This window comes from Alligator mississippiensis, chromosome 16 (genome assembly GCF_030867095.1).
Source record: "Alligator mississippiensis isolate rAllMis1 chromosome 16, rAllMis1, whole genome shotgun sequence".
In the NCBI taxonomy this organism is placed as follows: Eukaryota; Metazoa; Chordata; order Crocodylia; family Alligatoridae; genus Alligator; species Alligator mississippiensis.
The window spans coordinates 31854705-31874996 of NC_081839.1; the positions used below are offsets into that span (position 1 = coordinate 31854705).

General features: G+C 50.9%; 2 protein-coding genes across 2 annotated transcripts; one reads left to right on the forward strand and one right to left on the reverse strand.

Annotated features, from left to right (window-relative positions):
• Positions 1-471: 471 nt before the first annotated feature.
• Positions 472-9221, forward strand: PTS (6-pyruvoyltetrahydropterin synthase). Its single transcript, XM_006274673.4, has 6 exons — positions 472-612; positions 3030-3109; positions 6140-6162; positions 7692-7748; positions 8177-8247; positions 8476-9221. Exons 1-6 carry the CDS (start codon positions 539-541, stop codon positions 8615-8617), a joined length of 447 nt encoding a protein of 148 aa, XP_006274735.2. The 5' UTR covers positions 472-538; the 3' UTR covers positions 8618-9221.
• Positions 9222-14255: 5034 nt separating this feature from the next.
• On the reverse strand, positions 14256-19917 carry LOC106737502 (6-pyruvoyl tetrahydrobiopterin synthase). The gene is made up of 6 exons (XM_014600873.3): positions 19732-19917; positions 18613-18686; positions 17882-17904; positions 16863-16919; positions 16238-16308; positions 14256-14693 (listed from the first exon to the last, which is right to left on the reverse strand). Exons 1-6 carry the CDS (start codon positions 19827-19829, stop codon positions 14570-14572), a joined length of 447 nt encoding a protein of 148 aa, XP_014456359.1. The 5' UTR covers positions 19830-19917; the 3' UTR covers positions 14256-14569.
• Positions 19918-20292: the final 375 nt, after the last annotated feature.

The following is a 20292-nucleotide window of genomic DNA, read 5'->3' on the forward strand; positions in this document are numbered from 1 at the left end:
GGCGAGCGCCCAGGGCCCTGAGACAGTGGGCACGAGACTCCCGAGGGAAGGGGGATGGAAGGCTATTAATGGCCAGAGAGCTGCTTCCTAATTAATAGCTTTCATCTAGTGAACAGCGAGGTTGGAGACGTTTCCTCGGGCGCCTCCACCCCAATAGCCGCTGGGTCGCAGGGGGGACCGAGCACTGTAGGACCTCTGGGTCCGACCTCGCCTGCGCAGCATCCTCTTCTGCCACCGCCGGAAAACCGGCCCCGCGGGCAGCTGCCCCCCAGGGACGGCGCCCCCGCCAGCTGGACGCGGAGGCTCGTCCCGAGGGAGAGGGAGAGGGCAAGGGCGGCCGAGCCAGGCGTTTGTACGCGCGTTGCAGACAGACCCGTGCGCGTGCAAATCACGTGCCAGCGTGCGGGTGTGTCTGCGTGGTGCCGCGGATCAGCGACCGGGAGGGCACGCCCGAAGGGAGGCGGAGCTGGAGCCGGAGCCGGGGGAGGCGGCTGGAGGCCCGGATGTCACTGCCCCCGCCACCGCCACCGCCTCCACCATGCCGCCCGGCCCCGGCCGCCTGGCCCGGGTGTCCCGCTGCCTCGGCTTCAGCGCCTGCCACCGCCTGCACAGGTGAGCGCCGCGCCGGGGCCGGGGCCGCGCTGGACAGCGCCGGGGCAGCCGGGCAGCGCCAGCGCCAGCGCACACCGCCCCGCCCGGCCCGGCCCGCGTGTGCGCCGTGCGTGTGTGTGCAGCTGTGCGTGTCTGTCTGTGCATATTTCTGTGTGTGCATTTGTGTGTGCCTGGCTATTTGTCTGTATCCGTGTGCATGTGTGTGTCTGTGTGTGCATGTTTGTGTATATCGGTGTGCCTGTGAGTGTATCTCTGTGCACGTGTGTGTACTGTGTGTCTGCATTTGTGTGTGTCTGTGTGTGCATGTTTGTGTGTATCGGTGTGCCCTTGTGTGTATCATGTGTCTGTGCATTTGTGTGTCTGTGTGTATCTGTGTGCATATATATCTGTGCATGTGTGTGCACCGTGCCTGTGCATTTGGGTGTCTGTGTGTGCATATTTGTGTGTATCGGTGTGCCCTTGTGTGTATCATGTGTCTGTGCATTTGTGTGTCTGTGTGTGTCTGTGTGCATATATATCTGTGCATGTGTGTGCACCGTGTCTGTGCATTTGGGTGTCTGTGTGTGCATATTTGTGTGTATTGGTGTGCCTGTGTGTGTATATCTGCATGTGTGTGTACCATGTGTCTGTGCATTTGTGTGCGTCTGTGTGTATTTGTGTGTATCCCTGTGCATGTATATCTGTGCATGTGTGTGCACTGTGTGTCTGTGCATTTGTGTGCGTCTGTGTGTATTTGTGTGTATCCCTGTGCATGTATATCTGTGCATGTGTGTGCACTGTGTGTCTGTGCATTTGTGTGTCTGTGTGTGTATATGTGTGTGTGTGAATCCATGTGTCTGTGTGCATATGTATGTGTGTGTTCTGTGTGTCTATGTCTTCGTTTATGTGTGTGTGCGAATCCATGCGTCTGTGCGTGTGTATATGTATTTATGTGTGTGTGTACCATGTGTTTGTGCATTTGTGCATGTCTGTCCGTGCATTCCTTGTGTATTTGTGTGTGTATATCTGTGTCTATATGTGTCTATAAGTATGCGTGTGTGTACTACGTGTCTGTGCATTTGTGTGTGTCTGTCTCCCTGTGTATGTGTCTGTGTGTATCCATGTGCATTTGTGTGGGTGTGCATGTATCCATGTGTGTGTGTATGTGTGGAGCACAGGCAGACGAGGTTATTTGGGTCAATCCGATTTCTTTTATTAGACCGACTAAGAACCGTAGAGTGCAAGGTTTTGTGAATTGAAGCGTGTTTCAGCTGTGAGCATCTGATCAAACAGCATTGGATGAAGTGAGGTTCACTCACGAGAACTCGTCCTGTATGTGCACACGCACACATGCACACCCCCCCTTTAGTCCATCTACAGTAAGGTGCACATCTCCCCTGCCTTCCACTTGACTTCAGTCTGGCACAGGCGACTACATCTCCCATCTTGGGAAACTGCCCTGATAACTCAGCTCTGCATTTCTGAAGTTTGTGATCGCTATAGTAGCTTCTCCCCAATTTGTCATTAAAGCTCCTGCCTGGGGCTCCATGTAAAACCCAAGATCTCGCTAGCTAACACCCACCCACTATCATCCCAACAGCGCAGGGAAGAGACGGCATGGAGTACTGCAACCAAACAGAGATTGCCCCCTGGAACTGGAACTGGAACTGGACTGGGAGGCGGCACGTACACACCAGTGGGCAAGAAGGAGGCGTTCTCCTTGCAAGCCCTTGTGTTCGTCTCTTAAGAGAAGGCAGCAGTTTCTTAGGAGTTTAGGTAGCCCAACCACTTCAAGTTAATAAAACAAGCCACTAGGCGTAGCTGTATATACTGCTATTTTCCATACACCAAGTATATAAAAGTACTTAAGCATTTCTTCAAGTGTAGTGATACAGGCGAGTTTATCATTATAGGAATTAATTAAAAGTTTTATTAATGGCCATTTTTGCATTAGTCTGAAGTTTTACACCTTGCATGGTACAGAGCCTCCTAATTGAGCTCCTTCAACCCTTCAGAGCTGTTTCAGCAGCTAATAACACTGTCATAGAGAAACACAATCAGAATATTTATGGTAACAAAGCAATTGAAAAATGGCAGTGCTTCCCCAACATAATCCCTCTATTTAACAAGCAGGAATGGATTAGGTCTACATTTGATTGCTAGGCTGCACCGTGGATTGTATAGCTTTACCGCACCCTTTGAAACCAGGGGTTATCCATGCCAGTGGATTTAGGGTATGGAAAGGAGAATGAGGAGAGCAAATCTTGCATGCACAAGCCCTGCATGACTCAGGTGCTATGCATAGATCCTGATTAGGAGACTCCTGTGAGTTTATTCCCTTACCACCAACTCAGGAAAGAGCCAGGTCCCCATCCCAAGGGAAATGGGAGCATGCTGGTGTTAATGGGACTCACATGCTTTTTGTTCATTTGTTGCAGCCCCTCACTGAGCAATGAAGAAAACCTGAAGCTCTTTGGGAAATGCAACAACCCTAATGGGCATGGGCACAACTATAAAGGTGAGGAGGTGGCTGGCCTGTGGGCCTAGGTAAGAATGGCTCGGGGGGGTTGGGACAGGACCTGTTCTCAGTCATGCTGATGGAAGTCAGTGACCCTGTTGTAACGGCATGGTCTGGCCTTTTCAGCTTTTTTTTTTTTTTTTTTTTTTTTGTGGAAAGGCCATTTGCTGCAGTGAAAAATGCAGCTAATTCTCAACAGCAGAAAGTCCTAGCCAGGGATTTGGCTTTTGTGCCATTAAAGCCAACAGAGTGTAAAGATTGTCTCAGAATCGCATTAGTCAAAGCAAGCTGCTTCTCCCGAGCGATCGTAAATCGTAACGGTGGTTTCACTGAGCAAACCTATTACTCAAAAGCAAATGTTGAGTGTTGTGCATGCAGCTGCCACTCCTGGTACACATGCTCGTGCACGTGAGGTTGGATTCATTCAGTGAGCAGCATCCTGTGGGGCTGTGTCTGTGCCCTCTGGGCTGTCGCATCCTTGCCGCTGCAGACATGCAGGGCTGTGTGGGCCCATCCCTCCCTCCGTGACTTATCACCATCCATGGAGGAGAGAAAGAAAGCACCTGTTTACTCTGTGCTTAATATGACTTCTCTTTGTGTTGTATTACAAGGGAAGTTGAGAAAGTGAAGGGGGCAGGTAACTTGCCCAACAGCAAGCTTGAAATGGAGATCATGAATGATCCTCAGGCAGGCAAAGAGAGGGAGCATAATGCAGCAGGCAGGGAAGATCTCATGGGAAGCCAGGCTAAGGGCAAAGGAGTTCAGTTTCTTCCAGAAACAAGATTAAGGGCACAAGGGTAAGCTGTCCCTAGGGAAGGGAAAGGTAGGAAATGTAGCCCAAACCCAGCTCTCTCAGGAGCTATTCCGTACCTAGAGCTCAAGAAGGAATTGCACAGAGTAGAAACACAATTGATAAGGATAGGTATAAATAGCACAAGCATCAGGAGGCAAAATCCCAAAGGACAAGGGACAAAATGAGTTCCAGCCAGCAAGGGGCATAAAGGGTAACAAGAAAACTGTGGCTAAGTGCTTAGTGATAGAAGGAGGACCAGAGAAGTAGCTGGTCCACTGCTCCATGGGGAGGGCAAACTAATAACTCAGGATGGCAGGAAAGCTGAAGTTTTGCCTTCAGTCTTCACTAAAAAGGTGAGCTTGGATCAGCTGCCTAACTCGAATTCCTGAGAGCAATAAAAAGCTAAGAACCAAGGCTAGAATAAGGAAAGCAGTCGAGGCTATTGAGATGAGATCAATATTTGCAAGTTAGCTGGGCTTGATGAAATTCACCTTCACGTGCTTAGGACATTAGCTGAAGCAATCTCAGAGCCACCTTTAAGAGCCTTTGTGGAAGGTGGGTGAGGTTCCCAAAGATGGGAGAAAGGCAAACATGGTGCCTGTCTTCAAACAGCAGGGAAAAGGGCTCAGGAAGTTATGGACCAATCAGCCTAACATTAGTTTCCAGACAGATACTGGGACAAATAATCCATCAGTTTGCAGTCACGTAGCAGATAATGGGACAATGAGTAATACCCAGCATGGATTTGTTAAAAGCAAACCATGTCAAACCAACCTGATTTCCTTCCAGGGCAGGGTAAGATGGGAGAGCTGAATCAGTGGCTGCGATTTAACATGTCTATAGCCAGGCTTTGGTTATTGTCTCACAGAGTGTTTTCCTCAGCAAGTTTAGGAAGTATGGTAAAAATACAGCTCCTGTAAGAGGGTTGCAGCTGCTTGGAAAGCAGTATTCAGAGAGTAGTTCTCCATGGTCACTCTTAAATGGGAAGGGTTTTGCAAGGGGGTTCTCATTTCTGCCCATTAGGGGTTCATAGCTACCAGGTAATCTGTCTTTTGTTTAAACCTGTTACAAGGACCCCTCTTTCTACTCCTCTGCATGTCAACACTGGTGCTTCTACTCAGGGTTGGCAATTCATCTGGGTCACAAGACCCTTGCCTCTGTAAATGCCCCAGAGCTCAGAGCCATCCCCTTGGCATGCAGCTTATTCCTGGCTCTTCGGGATCCACAGTACACATGGTAGCAGACCCACAGCTCTGCATTGGCAAGGGGGAGCTGGGCCAGATCCTCTGGTAGGATGTCATATGATTCTGGGGGTGGGTTTGACTCCATGTCAAACCAGGAGGTAATTCTCCAATGACCATGAGTGCTCTGTCAGAGTTATAGAGCCTCTTTGGCAAGTCCCCAAAATAGACCTATTCACTGTAGACCACAAGTGCCAGACACCTTGTTTCAGGGAACAGTTGAATCCAGGCTCCCAGATGGGTGCCTTTTCATCCCCTGGACACTGGGATGGCTGTATTGCCTTTCCACTGATCCGGAGGATACTAAGACTGCTGAGGAAACCGAAGCAAGATCCGAGTGTAACAGCAACGAGAGTCCCCACCTGGACCAGGTCCTTCTGGCACTCTGATCTAAGGACCTTCCAGTGCATCCCTGTATCACCCCGCCGGCTCTGACTCAGGGCTTTGCAAAACAGTCAGGTTGTACTTGTGCCCCTGCTTCCTTGTTGCTCCCAGCCTGAGGGTGGCTGCACGGCTCTACCCAAGGAAGAGTCTCCAGGGCAGCCTCTAGTTCAGGCACCTGGAGGAGGTCTCCTGTTTTTGTCTTGGCTTCTACAGTCTCCCTTGACGTTATCAGCCCAGTTGCAGAAAGAACCAAGGGACTGTTAAGCCCTCTCTGGCCCCCATGCCTTCTGGTGGGGGTGGCATCACAAGGGCATTTCGGATGCAGGTGTAATTCCAGAGGGCACTTGACAGAAACAAGTGGATCTTGTACACACAGACCTGTGCACACTGGCACTGGGCAGCGCACCTAAGAGAGCCCCGGTGGCTGGGCAGTACGTGACTGCATAACTTCTCTTGGGGCAGTGGATCTTGATTTAAACAGTTGCATCTCCCGTTGTCTAAGAGCTTTCGGCCCACTTGCTGAAGCTGATTAACACTGTGTGGTCTGTCTATTGTAACGTGTTCTCCCAGGCCCTGACTTACATGTCTAACTTGGTGTTTTTCTTCCTCTAGTTGTCGTGACTGTACGTGGGGAGGTGAGTGCCAACATGATTTCCTTCCTGTTCTTATAAGTAGCAGGATGTGGCGTTCCATGTGCAAATGCATGAGGCCTTCTGAAGTAGCTTCAGCAGAGCTTCCGAAAGCCCTGGATTCCTTGAAAAACCTCTGTCCCCTTCACCACAAAGAGGAAGATTTTTTTTAACCGCTTGTGTGAGGTGGGTCTGCAGAAAGCAGCTCTCCTTTTCATCGTCCTTCTCTGCAGGATGTCCACGGGCCATCTTAAACCTCCGTCTTGCAACAAAATTAATTTGCTGGGAAGTTGCACCTCCATGGAGCTCACTGCAGATCAAGGATATGTGCATCTCGGGGCAGCTTCACAGTCTGGGGAGCTATTTTGTTTTGGAAATGCCTTGTTCTAGTGGGTCCCCAATGAGAATTCTTGCCAGTGAGATCTTTATTCCTGCCTCATGAATAAGGGGTGTCTACCCACAGCAGCAAAACACCTGGTAGCACTGGTGCTCACGATCTGTGCCTGACCCGTGCTGGCTGACAGCTGGCTGATGTCTAAATTCATGCTCCGTGCATCACTGCAGAAGGATGCACTTCATAGAACCATAGAAAACGAGGGCTGGAAGGGACCTCAGGAGATCATCTAGTCCAACCCCTGCTCCAAGCAGGACCAGCCCCAACTAGATCATCCCAGCCAAGGCTTTGTCTACCCAGGTCTTAAGAACCTCCAAGGATGGAGAGTCCCTCACCTCTCTAGGTAACCTGTTCCAGTGCTTCATCACCCTCCTAGTGAAAATGTTTTTCCTAATATCCAACCTAAACTTCCCTTGCTGCAGCTTGAGCCCATTCATTGCTCCTTGTCCTGTCGTCTGCCCCCACTGAGATCAGTCTGGCTCCATCCTCTTTGCAGCCCCCCTGCAGGGAGTTGAAGGCTGCTATTCAATCCCTCCTCAGTCTTTTCTTCTGCAGACTAAATAAGCACAGTTTCTTCAGCCTCTCTTCACAAGACATGTGCCCCAGCCCCCAAACCATATTTGTTGTCCTCCACTAGACTGTCTCCAGTTTGTCCACATCCTTTCTGTAGTGGGGTGCCCAAAATGGGACACAGGACTCCAGCTGTGGCCTCACCAGTGCTGAATAGAGGGGAAGAATCACTGCCCTACATCTGCTGGTAACACTCCTGCCAGTGCAGCCCAGGATGCCAGTAGCCTTATTGGCAACAAGGGCACATTGTTGGCTTATATTTAGCTTACTGTCCACTGTCACCCCCGGGTCCTTTTCTGCAGAGCTGCTGCTTAGCCAGTTTGTCCCCAGCCTGTACTGGTGCCATTGTGTGGAGTTACACAAGGAAGCTGGAAGCTCAGACAGCATTTGGAGGTGAAGAGGGAATTTTTTCGTGAGACACCACCCCATGGCTATATTTAGGGTGCTGCAGATGCAAAACAAACCTAGTTTATGCTGCCTAAACTTTTTGGCACGGCTCAAACCATGCATGAGTAGTAAGCACTTACAGCTGGTGTGGCTAATCTCTTTTCTCTCTCTCTTTGCCCTGCAGATTGACCCTGTCTCAGGAATGGTTATAAACCTGACAGACCTGAAAGAGCATATGCAGGTAATAGTGCTACATCGCTGGCAATACCCCACTGAGGATTTAGATGTGGCGTAAAAGTTTGTGTGTGCCTGGTGGTGGGAAGGAGTCTGTTTTGCTGGAGAGGAGAGCACAGTGCTGCAGCATGGCATCCTCTTGAAGTGTACTGTCCCGTGCTGGTCCCCACACTGATCTGTGATGTGGCTGCTGCTGCCTTTCTAAAACAACTCTGCCCTGCTACCTTCCTGCCAACACTGCATAATTCAGGTCTTTCTGGAGAAGTTTGACATTGGCCGTAATGAGATTTCCTACCACTATTCCCTAGGGTGCTCTTAAGGGCCATTCCTAACCACCTCCCCGAGTACGAGTCTGCAAAGCTTAGAAGCTGTTATTTCCTGTGTTTCTGGGTGTTTCATTGATGGAGCCACTAACATCCTTCCTCCCTCCCCCAGGAGGCCATCATGAAGCCACTTGACCACAAGAACCTGGATAAGGATGTGGAGTATTTCGCTGATGTTGTGAGGTGGGTATTGGGGACTAATAGAGGGACTGAGGCACCAGCAGAGTCCGGCCTGTGCCAACTTACAGATGGCAGGTGCCGTGTCTGCTGGCACCTGTTCCAACCGTGGTACTTCTCAAAGTACAATTTCATTTAGCTTAACTGACCGCCTCTCGGTGTCCTCTCCCTTTCGGTCACGCTCCATGGGCGGGTACCGCGCCTCTGCTGAATTTGGCCCTGTTTTACCTGCAGTACAACAGAGAATGTCGCTGTCTTCATCTGGGAAAACCTCCAGAAGCGCCTGCCCCCGGGGACTCTTTACAAGGTCAAGGTGTATGAAACGGACCAGAACATCGTCGTGTACAAGGGAGAAGAAACAACTCATGAGAGATGAAGCTGCAGCCTTGGCATAGTCGATCCTAAGCTTCTGGTGAATAATCAGATCAGCATATCGGTGGATTATATAGGTTCCCCCATGCCGTGTCTGTGGCTTGTAGACATTGATTTTGTAGTGTTTATTAATAAGGACACCTAGACATCTTTGGGGAGAATTACTGCGGGAAGCTAAGGAGGCTTCCTGGTTGGTTCTGGGTTCTCAGAATGTGCTGCCGTCTTTTTCTCAAGCAGGAGGCAGGGTACAAATCAGAGATACATAGCATAAGGTTTTGTAAGCAGCAGGCTTACTTCACTCAAAGCACACACATGCACACATATATATGTACATCAAATAAACCAAGGCTGCTGCTTACGAAAGCAGATGTTACACATCTCTGTTTTAGTTAGATCTACCCTGCCTGACTTCAGACTACCATGGCTAACTACCTCTGTCTCACAACATTTCAGTTCTGCAAACCCAAACCACCAAGGTTACGTGAGATCCTCTGGGCCTTCAATAAGGCTGTGCTGCTTTCTGGAAATGGAGTGGACCAACTATATGTGCACCCTTTCCCCCGGCAAAAAGGGTTTATCTTTTGCAATTAAACCTTGTGGAATCAGTGGCTCTGGGGATAGTTTCTGATGACATGGAGAATAAGAGGTAGGATTTCCCACTCTGTGCTGCAGACCTGCTTCTCCCTTTAGCTGCCAGCTCTCTCCTTTACATGACAAGGGGCTATGGGCAGGAGTGTGGCTGCCCATGCAAACTGGTGGCTTTAAATCACAGAAAGTCCCAGCAGATTAGAGAAGCAGCCAACAGAGCAAAGGGAATGGAGCCAGGCAATGGTTGGGTTATTTCAACTGTGTGGATTGTTACGTTTTCTTTGGTGAATGCCATCCTCTCCCAGTAAAGCTACTTCGCTGGTGGGGAGCTAGCCACAGCTCCATGCCAGTATCACTCGGCACACAGCAGGTGAAGTGGTCAGTGTTCACTCCCTTGGGTTTGGGGAAGCTGCGTCAGAGCCCTCTCCTCCAGCTGCAGCTGTGGCTGAGGGGATGCTGCAGCTCTTCAGAGGTCCTGCCAGCCTGTGCTGCAGGAGGGTAAAATCCCTATTTGATGCCGGGAAGGGTCTGATCCCTGGGCCTGGCTTATAGTTGCTGTTAGCCCTCTGAGAATTCACAAACCTTTCCGTGTCTTGAGCGTGCCGGAAATCAGTGCAAACTGCTGTTGCTAATAGCCCTGTGGCCAGGTTGTTGATATTGCCCACAAATGTTTTAAAGGAGCTTTGAATACCCACAGCAAGGCTCTGGGTCCCTAGAGAGGCACATGTAACCAGATGGAGGTTTCTATAACTTTGGTGTGAAAGTCACTTCATAAAATGGCTCTGATCATCAAATTCATTGGATAAATTGAGCCTCAACTCATGAAAGCTTGGACTATATATATCTACTTTGGTTGGTCTATAAGGTGCAAATCTACCCTTGCTTCTACTTGACTTCAGGCCAACACAGCTAACTACATGTCTGCTCTGTGGAGAAAGTCCCCAGGGAGCCCACATGCAGGCAAGAAGGGACAGATCTTCTTACCCCCATGTTGCTGGTCAGATCTGCTCTTACCAAAAGAGACAGAAATACAAATCAATTGGCAGTGACTTGCATGACATGGGCTGGCTCTCTGCCTCAAGCTATAGCTGGTGGCGCATGTACATATATATACATACCTATTTGTCTCCATAGAGCCCATGTCCAGCTCTGGCTCAGCATCACAAATGACCCGGTGCTGAGATTTTCTAGAACCAAGCTCCACTTCTCGTATCACGAGGACAGTTCTGTTGCTTACTCGGAAATGTGGTTGCAACAGGTGAGGCACTGGGCGAATGGCCAGTCAGCCTGATGAGCAGCTGGGACCCTGTGTGTGGTGCTGCACGTCCACTTGCATTGCACAGGGCTTTAGCCATCATTGAGAAAGAAGCAAGGTGGAGCTCTGGGCCTGTCTGCTGGACGAGTAACTGGACCGCAGCCAGGTTTTAGCTGCAGGGACTGCTCCTGCTTTGCATTAATTGCTTGGAAAGTTTTCTCATGCCATTCTTCCTTCTGCAAGGGAAAAAAGAAAAGGCCCTTCTTATGTCTGCTCTCCAGCAGTGACAGTGCAAGGACTCTGGGGACAGCCACTGGTTTTGCATGATGCCCTGAGATAGAGAAACAGGGCAGCACCTAAGGACTGATATGACAGAAGGACATGGCAGGGGAAATACAGTGACCACTCAGGTGGTTTTCCTAGTTGCTGGGGATGGCTGCCTCTCTGGCACAGAGTAGTACTCTTGGAGGTTTCATAGATTTCATAGACATTTGGGCTGGAAGGGACCCCGGAGGATCATCCAGTCCAGCCCCTTGCGCCAGGGGAAAGAAGTCAGCAGGGACTATAGGATCCCAGCAAGATAAGCATCCAAATGTGTCTTGAAGGCGTTCAATGAAGGCGCTTGAACCACCTCTGACGGCAGTCTATTCCAAACCTTGGGGGCTTGGACAGCAAAGAAGTTCTTCCTTATGTCCAGCCTGAATCAGTCATGGCACAGTTTGTGACCATTCGATCTTGTCATCCCTTGGGTGAACAGACGTTTCCCCCAGATCCTGGTGAGCACCCCTGATAAACTTGTAGGTGGCCACCAGATCACTCCTGAGCCTGCGCTTTTCCAGGCTGAAGAGCCCCAGGGCTCTCAGCCTGTCGTCGTAGGGTCTGCTTCCCTGACCTCCGATCATGCGCGTGGCTCTTCTCTGGACTCTCTCAAGCTTCTCCACATCCTTTTTGAATTGTGGGGCCCAAAACTGGACGCAGTACTCCAGCTGCGGCCTCATCAAGGCCAAATACAAGGGGAGAATGACGTCCTGGGATTTGCTTGAGCAGCATCTATGGATGCAAGCCAGCGTTTTGGTCACTTTACTAGCCGCAGCATCGTACTGCAGGCTCATGTTCATCTTGTGGTCAATCACGGCCCCCAAGTCTCTTTCTTGCGTAGTGCTAGCCAACATAGCAGTGCCGAGCCTATAAGGATGCTGCAGGTTTTTCTTCCCAAGGTGGAGAACCTCACGTTTTTCGGTGTTGAACACCATCAGATTCTCGTCCGCCCATTTCCTGAGCCTGTCCAGGTCAGTCTGGATCGCCCTCCTGTCCTCAGGTATGGATGCTTTACCCCAGAGTTTGGTGTCGTCGGCAAACTTGGCCAGTCCGCTTCTGACACCAATGTCCACATCATTGATAAAGATGTTAAATAGTACAGGCCCAAGGGCAGAGCCTTGGGGGACCCCACTGGTCACAGCTCACCATGACGATTGACTTCCATCAACCACCACCCTCTGGGTCCTGCCGCGGAGCCAGTTCCCCAGCCAGCAGATCCTGGTGAGGTTGAGGCTGCAGTTAGCTAGTTTTGCCAAGAGGTGATCATGGGATACCAGATCAAAGGCTTTTATAAAGTCAAGATATACGACATCAATCTTCACTCCCTTGTCCAGGTGATAGGTCACCTGGTCGTAAAAGGGAATGAGATTGGTCAAGCAAGACCTACCCACAACAAACCCATGCTGGGTATCCCTCAGGATATTGCCTTCAGCCAGTCTGTTAAGGTTGGCCTCTTTCATAATCTTTTCCAAGACCTTCCCCAGGATAGAGGTCAGGCTGATGGGCCTGTAGTTTGCTGGATCCACTTTCCTCCCTTTCTTGAAGATAGGCACCACATTGGCCTTCTTCCAGTCTTCGGGCACTTCACCAGAGCACCAGGAGCTCTCGAAGACCCGTGCCAGGGGCTGAGCTATGATGCTTGCCAGCTCCCCAAGTACCCTGGGGTGTAACCCATCGGGGCGGCTGACGTGAAGGTGTCCAGCCTCTCAAGGTGTTCCTTCACGAGGTCAGCAGGGGATGTCCCTCACCCGGACTTCCCTGACCCACAGTGGGCAGGGGCGTCCCATGGGACTGGTGCAAAACTGATGCAAAGTACCCATTTAGCAAGTTCACTTTTTCCTGGGCATCAGTTGTCAGTTGCCCCATCTGGTTCAGCAGGGGTCCAACATTGCCCTTGCTTTTCCTGCAGCTCCCCACATATCTGAGAAAGGACTTTTTATTGTCCTTGATACTTGTAGCTAGCTGGAGTTCCCTCACAGCCTTGGCTTTCCTGGTTTGCTCCCTGCAGGTCCGGACCAGAGCAGGGTATTCCTCCTTGGTGGTGGTTGCAGTCCTCCATCCTTTGTAGGTCTTCCTTTTAAGACATAGGAGGTCCGCTATTCTCTGCAGAGCCAGGGGGGCTGCTGTGCCTTTTTGCTGCCTTTCCTCCAAGACGGGATGGACTTTGCTTGTGCATCCAGGATTACTCCCTTGAGGAGCAACCGCTCGTCCTGAACTCCCCTCATCTTTGGGTTGTGGCCCTTTAGGGCTCTCTGACGAGCCTCCTGAGCTTGTCAAAGTCAGCTTTCCTGAAGTCGAGGACTTCTGTATTGCTGACGGACTTGCCAGCTTTATGGCAGATGATGAAGGTGATCAGCTCGTGGTCACTGTCACCCAGCTTCCCTTCGATCGTTAGGTTGCTGATTAACGATCATGTATAGTTAACCTCTCACTTTTCCAGTGAAAAGATTTTGGCTTTACGCCCACTTTATGGAAATGGGAGACTCCTCCCTAGCTTGCTTCTGTGGCCGTATGGCTGAGGGCAAGTGAAACTCGGGGACATCCGAACCCCTAGGATTAAGATGCTCACCAAATGATTTGGAAACATCTGAAGCCCCGGGTGCAGTTGAAGGATGTTTGCTGGTAGTAGGGCCTCTTATGGTTTTTGACTGACTCATGGATTTGGAGTTGATTTGGCTGGGAACATGACAATTTTTCCTAAAAAAAAAAAATGGATCAGCAAGCTAAAACAGCAGCTGGTGTAAAAAAACCCTAGACACTATCAAAGCTCATCTCTTATCTCTTCCAGTTATGAAGCTTGGTTCAGTCAATGAAACTGCCTCACCCCACAGATCTTGCTTCTCATACCCTGAACCATCACACCTTCCATGCTACTATGATCCACGCATTTGGGTGGGGAGGAGGGGGTGTAACAAAGCACTGGCCACCCTGAGCATATACAATATGTCACCAGGATCCATTTCTGGGTCTGTTTAGGTATACAATCTGGGGAAAGGAATGATTTGAAAATCACATCAGCGATTTGAATATAGGAGTGTGTGTTTTAGGCCTGGCTGGCCAAAGTCAAGGCCAAAATTGCCCTGACTTAGATCTACTAATGGGCCTTAATCCTGACCTGCAGCTCTTCAGCTCTTTCCACTATGCTTCATCCCTGCAGCAAGCTCCACCCAGGCCTGCTGAGCTATTGTAAAGGTCAAGGAGCAAGCCATGGGGTTATTGCCATAAATTGGAAAAGGACAGGTAATAGCAGGCCCAGGGCAAAAGGCACAGCGTGTCGTGCAGCAATGATGTGTCAGGGTCACAGCAATGACAACAATAAATAAAATCAGCCATTCATGTGGATTGATTGCCACCCGTTAAAACTTCTGCCCTGTAGAATTTTTTTGCCAAGTGACTTTCACAATTCCCCCTCTTCCTGATTTACCTTGATCAAGACATACCAGTGGGAAAGTCAAGTCTGGAGCCAACGACACCGAGGCTGTTGTTGTGATTTGTGTAACACGTGATGCTCCACTAGGTTTTATTTGCAAAAATGATCACAGGTTATTACACTAGCCATAAAAGTTTATGAATTACAAGCACCTAACCTGTTGGGAACACTGTTAAAGCTGCTTTATAGCTTATGTTAAGGACTTCGAGGAATCAGCTCTCTTAATTATAAACAAATGGCCTGCTAAGGGAAGAATTGCACGCAATATCTGATCCATGCTCACTGTCAACACAATGCATCAGGAAACTGCTTTAGGCTTCAAGAGAATTAGGCTTCAGGAAGCATCTTCATATCCCTTAAGCCTCCTATCCTCCCTTGTAGACAATAAAGTTTTTGTCAGATTCATAGACTTTGACTTTGTACAGACACCCAGCTGGCAGGCACTTCTGGAGGCTTTCCCAGATATACACAGCAAGGTTCTCTGTTGTGCTGTGGAGGAAGCAGAAGTCTTTGCAGTGGAAAGAAATGCAAGTGCAGGGGAGGAAGGTGCTGTCTAGGGGGCAAGGCCTGCGCTCCAGCATTTGCTGGTGACTATGGCTTATTTCACAAGATGGCCAGAGCGTTACCCCAGCCAGAGGAGCTAGCCCTTTGGGGACCCGAGTTGGGTCATTGCCTCAGTTATGCACAGCTCTGCAGCAGTCCAGCAGGTTTGTGAGCTTCTCAGACCTGTCTCACTCGAGAGCCCCTTCACTTTGTGCAATAGCACAAGGCACCCGGAGCATGCTGGGGGTCCAGTTGGCTATGCTGGTCGAGCGCTCCTGAAAGGGACCCTTGCAGCCCATGCAGGCAGATGAGCAGTCAGCGAGTCCCAGCCCTGCAGCCGGGGCAGTGGGAAGAGAGGGGCTGACTCATCCTCTTTCACATGGGTGAAACTCAGCTGGTTTCAAAGAGCTTTACACCAGGGTGAGCAAGCTGCGAATCAAGGCCCTGCTCTCCACCCTGGGTGCTTCTTTCCAAACCTGCTTGTGACCAGTTGAGGCACAAGGAGATGAGACTGCAGGCCTGGGGTTGCCAACAGTGTGCTGTTCACTAAGGTTTCATAGTTTCATAGTAGCTAGGGTCAGGAGGGACCTGAACAGATCATCTAGCCTGACCCCCTGCCACAGGCAGGAATGAATGCTGGGTTCACGAGACCCCAGACAGGTGATCATCCAACCTCCTCTTGAATTTGCCCAAATGAGTTCATCCCAAATGATTCAGCTCATGGTGATCCCCCGGCTCTGTTACAGACAGGCCTGTCCCCTTGTGACCCACACGGCAACTGGGGGGAGAATTAACACCCAGACTCTCCCACGTCCAAGAGACTCGGTGGGTTCCCTAAACCCACGTGGGGAGGGAGGGTACAGACCACAGGTTGAGAGCTGAAAATTAGCTGGGCTTTGTTGCAGGGAGTGCTGGTGAGGTTAATTAACTGCAGCCAGGAGTGAGCAGCCTATTGTGCTGATAGCAAAAGCATTCGCTGCAAATTCCCCAGGTAAAAATACTGGAGCGTGCTGAAACCCCCGACAAAACCCCCTGGGACACCGCCCCCCGCTCAAAGGGCCTTTCATGCTGGTTTGGCCTGCTCTGTAGGGATTCAGGATGTCCCTATGGAGTTGCTGAGTTGCTGTCCTTTCTTTGTGCAGCGTGTGTCCCAAGGGCTGCCGGACCTGTGAGGAGCCCTCTTGGCACCACGCAACGTGACAATAAGTGCATCAGCCTTCCAGGATCCCAAGCTGCTGGCTGAGCACAGGGAAGTAAAGGGAATTAGCCTGGTTAGACATTGATGGAGGGGCCGGAGGGTGCGTCCCATAAATGCATCCTCCCGTGCGGGGACCTCTGTGTTGGGCTGCCATACTGGGACAGCTGGAGAGACAAGCTTTCTAAGGATCTGTCCTGAAAGAAAGACCTGTCTTGAACACCTAGTCGTCCCTGAAATTCCCTGTGAGGCCCCAGTACCTGGTCCAGTTCTGTCACAAGTCCTTGGCACTCACCTCACCACATCAGCAAAATAGGCCACATCCTGATCTAGGTTCTTGTGGTCGAGCGGTTTCATGATCGCCTCCTGGAGCGGAGAGGAAGGACGTGAGCGGGCTCCTCTCTGCCGTGTCCCGGGGGACACAGAGCAGCAGAACCGTTTCCGGGACCCTGAGCGCTGCTTGTAGGGGAATCCCATGTGGGCGATGCTGGGCCCTTGCCTCAGCCTTATCCCATAGCTTCCTAGGGAGGAAGAGCGCTGAACGGCGCTACTAGAGGGACCCAACAGCACATTGCACAGCTGGTTACGCAAGGCAGGGGTCACACCTTGGGTTTCCCTGCAGCAGGATGGGGGATGAGGTTCTCACTGGAACCTCTCATGCACCAGCCCCGAGCTGGCCTCATATCTGCACAGTGGAAATATGCCAGGATTCAGCCTCAGGGCAGTAGCTTTTCTGGTGTCCCAGATAAATTCTGCCCTCAGTGGATTTTCCCCGGGACGTCAGGGCCTTGGGAAACATAACAGAAGGACCTTAAAATCTCAGGCACAGCATGGCACACCCCATACCCGCTGGCCTGCCAGGTGGCTGCCAGTCGAAAGGATTATAATCAGCGTGACAGGAGCAGCCATCGCCTCATTACCTGCATGTGCTCTTGAAGCGTGTAAATGTTCATGAACATGCCGCTGATGGGGTTGATCTGCAAGACAGAGAGACAGACAGAAATTCACGGCCTTGGAAGTGAAACTCTCTGCTGGGCTGGTTATGAGAAGCCAAAACCTGACCGCTGGGTTTTGAGCTGAGCCCTCTGAGTAAAAAGCAAATTCATACACCTAATGCAGAATGGGGACCTGGCCCGTCTGGTGTTAATCTGACTTAGTGCGTAAGTCCATGGGGAGTTCAGCCCTACGCTCCGTAGCTATCCTATAAATGAGTGTGTTTTGCCTAAAGCCATATGCAGATTAGCCTGGTTGTAAGCTGGGGCTGATTTACAGCTGTGCCCGTCAAAGGAGGATGCACCGAAAGGAAGCATCAGACTTCATGTGAGATGTGCCTGGAAACTCTGGGTTGATGCAAAGTGGTGTACGTGCAGAACACGAGGCCTGGAAAAGACACTGAAAGCCAACAGAAAATAGGTGGAGGGCTGAGTTTTTGGGAAGGCCAAGGCTTGTTGTGCAACAGGAAGAGATGGGTTGTATGTTATAGTTTGATGCAAACATTGCCATATTGACTCAGGTGTCTCTATTACCACTCAAAAGTGAACAAGGCTTTAGCATCAGGATTGAGGCAGTGTGTGGTGGGAGAGGTCCCTGGGACAAAAGCCTTGTCTGTACAAGTGGGAAATGCCTGGTGTTACTGCACTTCCCCTCCTTGAATCCCTCATATAAGCAAACTGGCACCAGTTCTGCCTTTCCTTATTCACACAGAGGCCGGGCCACTACGGCTCCATGGGCCACTGACCGTGGAAGCCATGCCAGCCTTCAGCCCAGATGAAGGCTTCTCTAGCTGGGATCCCTGGCTAAAAGGCAGGACTACCGGAAGGGTGTTTGTGCCTGAAAGCTTGCAAAGAACAATTTTTCCAACTAGTTAGTTGGTCTAATAAAAGATATCAAGTCTACCCAAAGAACTGTGTCTGCCTCAGGACTATCGGAAGGCACTTACCTCCCCACGGACCGTCACCATCACTACAAAGAAAACAGAAAGAGGAAGGAGTCAGGACCCAGCACCAGGAATAGAAACCTATTCTTATTTTGCAGCCTAGGGAGCAGGGAGGAGGAACCAGTACGGGACACGGATGTGGGGCTCACCCACAGCAGCACCTGCTGTGAAGCTTCCTGCCAATGAGGGGAGCACAGGGACAGCACGTCCTATCAACCCAGGTGCCCTGGTTGGACACACCAACCCCAGATCATTTCTGCCTCTCGACAAAGAAGCCTGGTTTGCTGAATTGACAATTAATTGCACCTGCCCTGGGAGGGCTGAGATCCACTGCAATGCCTGAGATTATTGCTCACCAGGTGCATTGATACCTGGAAAGGTGGACAAGGGGCATTTTGTTCAGGGATCAGATGCAGAGGGGTTATTTCCTGAATAGGCTTTTAAATCTGTTTTAGCCCTTCCATTGCACTGTTCATTCATGGATCTCCAAGCACAGAACAGAGGCAGGCAAGAGTCACCTGACTCAGTGTCCCCTTTGCAGTGGTCTGCATTTAAAGGATCACGGTGCTTGCAGAAGAAAGCTCTCCTGTCTGGGCCTCTGTTTGCAATAGGACCCAGAAGCTGCCCAGCTGGATGGGAAGAGCAGGCTGTGAGACTCAGACCCTCTTCCCCTCCCGGCACCGCCCCCCAGGTCTAGAGGAAGGTGCAAAATGTGGTGCCAGGCAGCCCCTCACCTGTGTAGTTGTGCCCATGACTCTGGTTGCATTTCCCAAAAAGCTTCTTGTTTTCTGCATCACTCAGGGATTTGCTGGAACAAGCAAAAACAGCTCTAGGGAGCCAGTGCCAGGACCACAGCTCTCGGCACCCACCAGGCCCCACTTCATTTCCAACCCCAGTCCCTGGCCACCACCGTCCCAAAGGACCAGAGGAGTGGATGGCCTGCAGTGCAGGTCCTGGATGGCAGCTGCATCTGGATCTGTTATGGGGTATTGCAGAAAGCCGGGCAAGAGGGAGAAGGGAAGGAGAAGCCAGTCCCCCTCACCATGGAAGGAGCTGCCCCACTTCCTACCCTCTCTGATGCAGAGCTGCTCTGTTTCCCTAAGTCACTCCTATCCCTGGCTTTTTAGCCTCGTTCTGCATTATTTGTGCCTGCTGCTTTTCTACCTCTTCCCTGTCCAGCTTGTCCCAGCCTGCTGCAAACACCATCATGGAGGCATTACTGGATTGAGTTAGACCAGGTTTTATCCAGCCCGGTGTCCAGTCACCAACAGCTTGCAAAGAAGGTGCAAGAAACCCTGCACTTATGGAACAACCTGCCCCGGGGATGAGTTTCCTCCTGAGCCCATCTGTTGGGGCTGGGCTCCTGCACTGGAACAGGAGGGCTTAGGTCCCATCCCATCCCACTCCTGCTGAGCTCTCAGCCACTGGGACATCCCGGGGCAGCTAGTTCCACTGATGAATTGGGCAGTGTAGTACAAGGTACCTGTCTCAGACTGTATGTTGGGCCGTGACCCAGAGTTAAGCATCCCGCAAGGGCTCTAAGGCATCGACACCAAATAGAATTCACCGTCTCCTGTTGGTGGCACTTGCAAGCATTGCCCGTGATTTTTTCTGGAGAGAAAGATGGACTCAGGTTTGATAACCCCATTTTCATTCCAGATCTGAGTGAGCTCCTGTCCCTTTGGCCACACACTGTCCCAGGCATGGCCCTATCCTATCCATGACCCTCTAGCTGGTGGTTCATGCTGGAAAAGTCCGGGTAGCAAATGGAGCAACTTTGCAACCAAGCTGCGCAAGTGGTGGGGACACATGCTTGCCCTCCTCCCTGCCAAAGGCCAGTTGTGCCCTGTTACCTGTTCAGCCTGTGAGCAGCTGCGATGATTTCTGTCCTGGAGAGGAAGGCCACCCGGCCTGCTGGGCTCAGCTTGCCTTCTCTGGCCACCGTCTGCATGGCCGATGCCGGAGCGCGAACTGCTCCGAGCTGGCTGGTGGGTCCTCAATAAATACAGCCCTGCGGGGTCACATGCCTGTATTTACTGAGTGGGAAGATTAAAGCTGGGCTCCCATAAGATTATTCTGCAGATGATGGTCTTTGAACTGCCCAACTGTAGCATTTCCTCTGCCTCTCTAATTCCATGACACTGGGGTTTTTATTCCATGTAATTCAGTGTATTTCCCTTTCCCCCTGGGGACAGTGAGTCAAATCAAGACTGTGATTCCTCTTATTCAATGTTCACCACAGTTGGGAACATTGGGGCAGATAGGCTGGAGGCCAGAGGAGTGATCACTGCTGCCAGGGCTTCACCCAGTGCCCCCAGCTACCCTGTTACCAGTGCTCCCAGAAAAGTGGCAATGAAAGGTTCACTGACCATACAGGAACCACACAAAGCAGAAGGGGCACAGAGGACACAGGT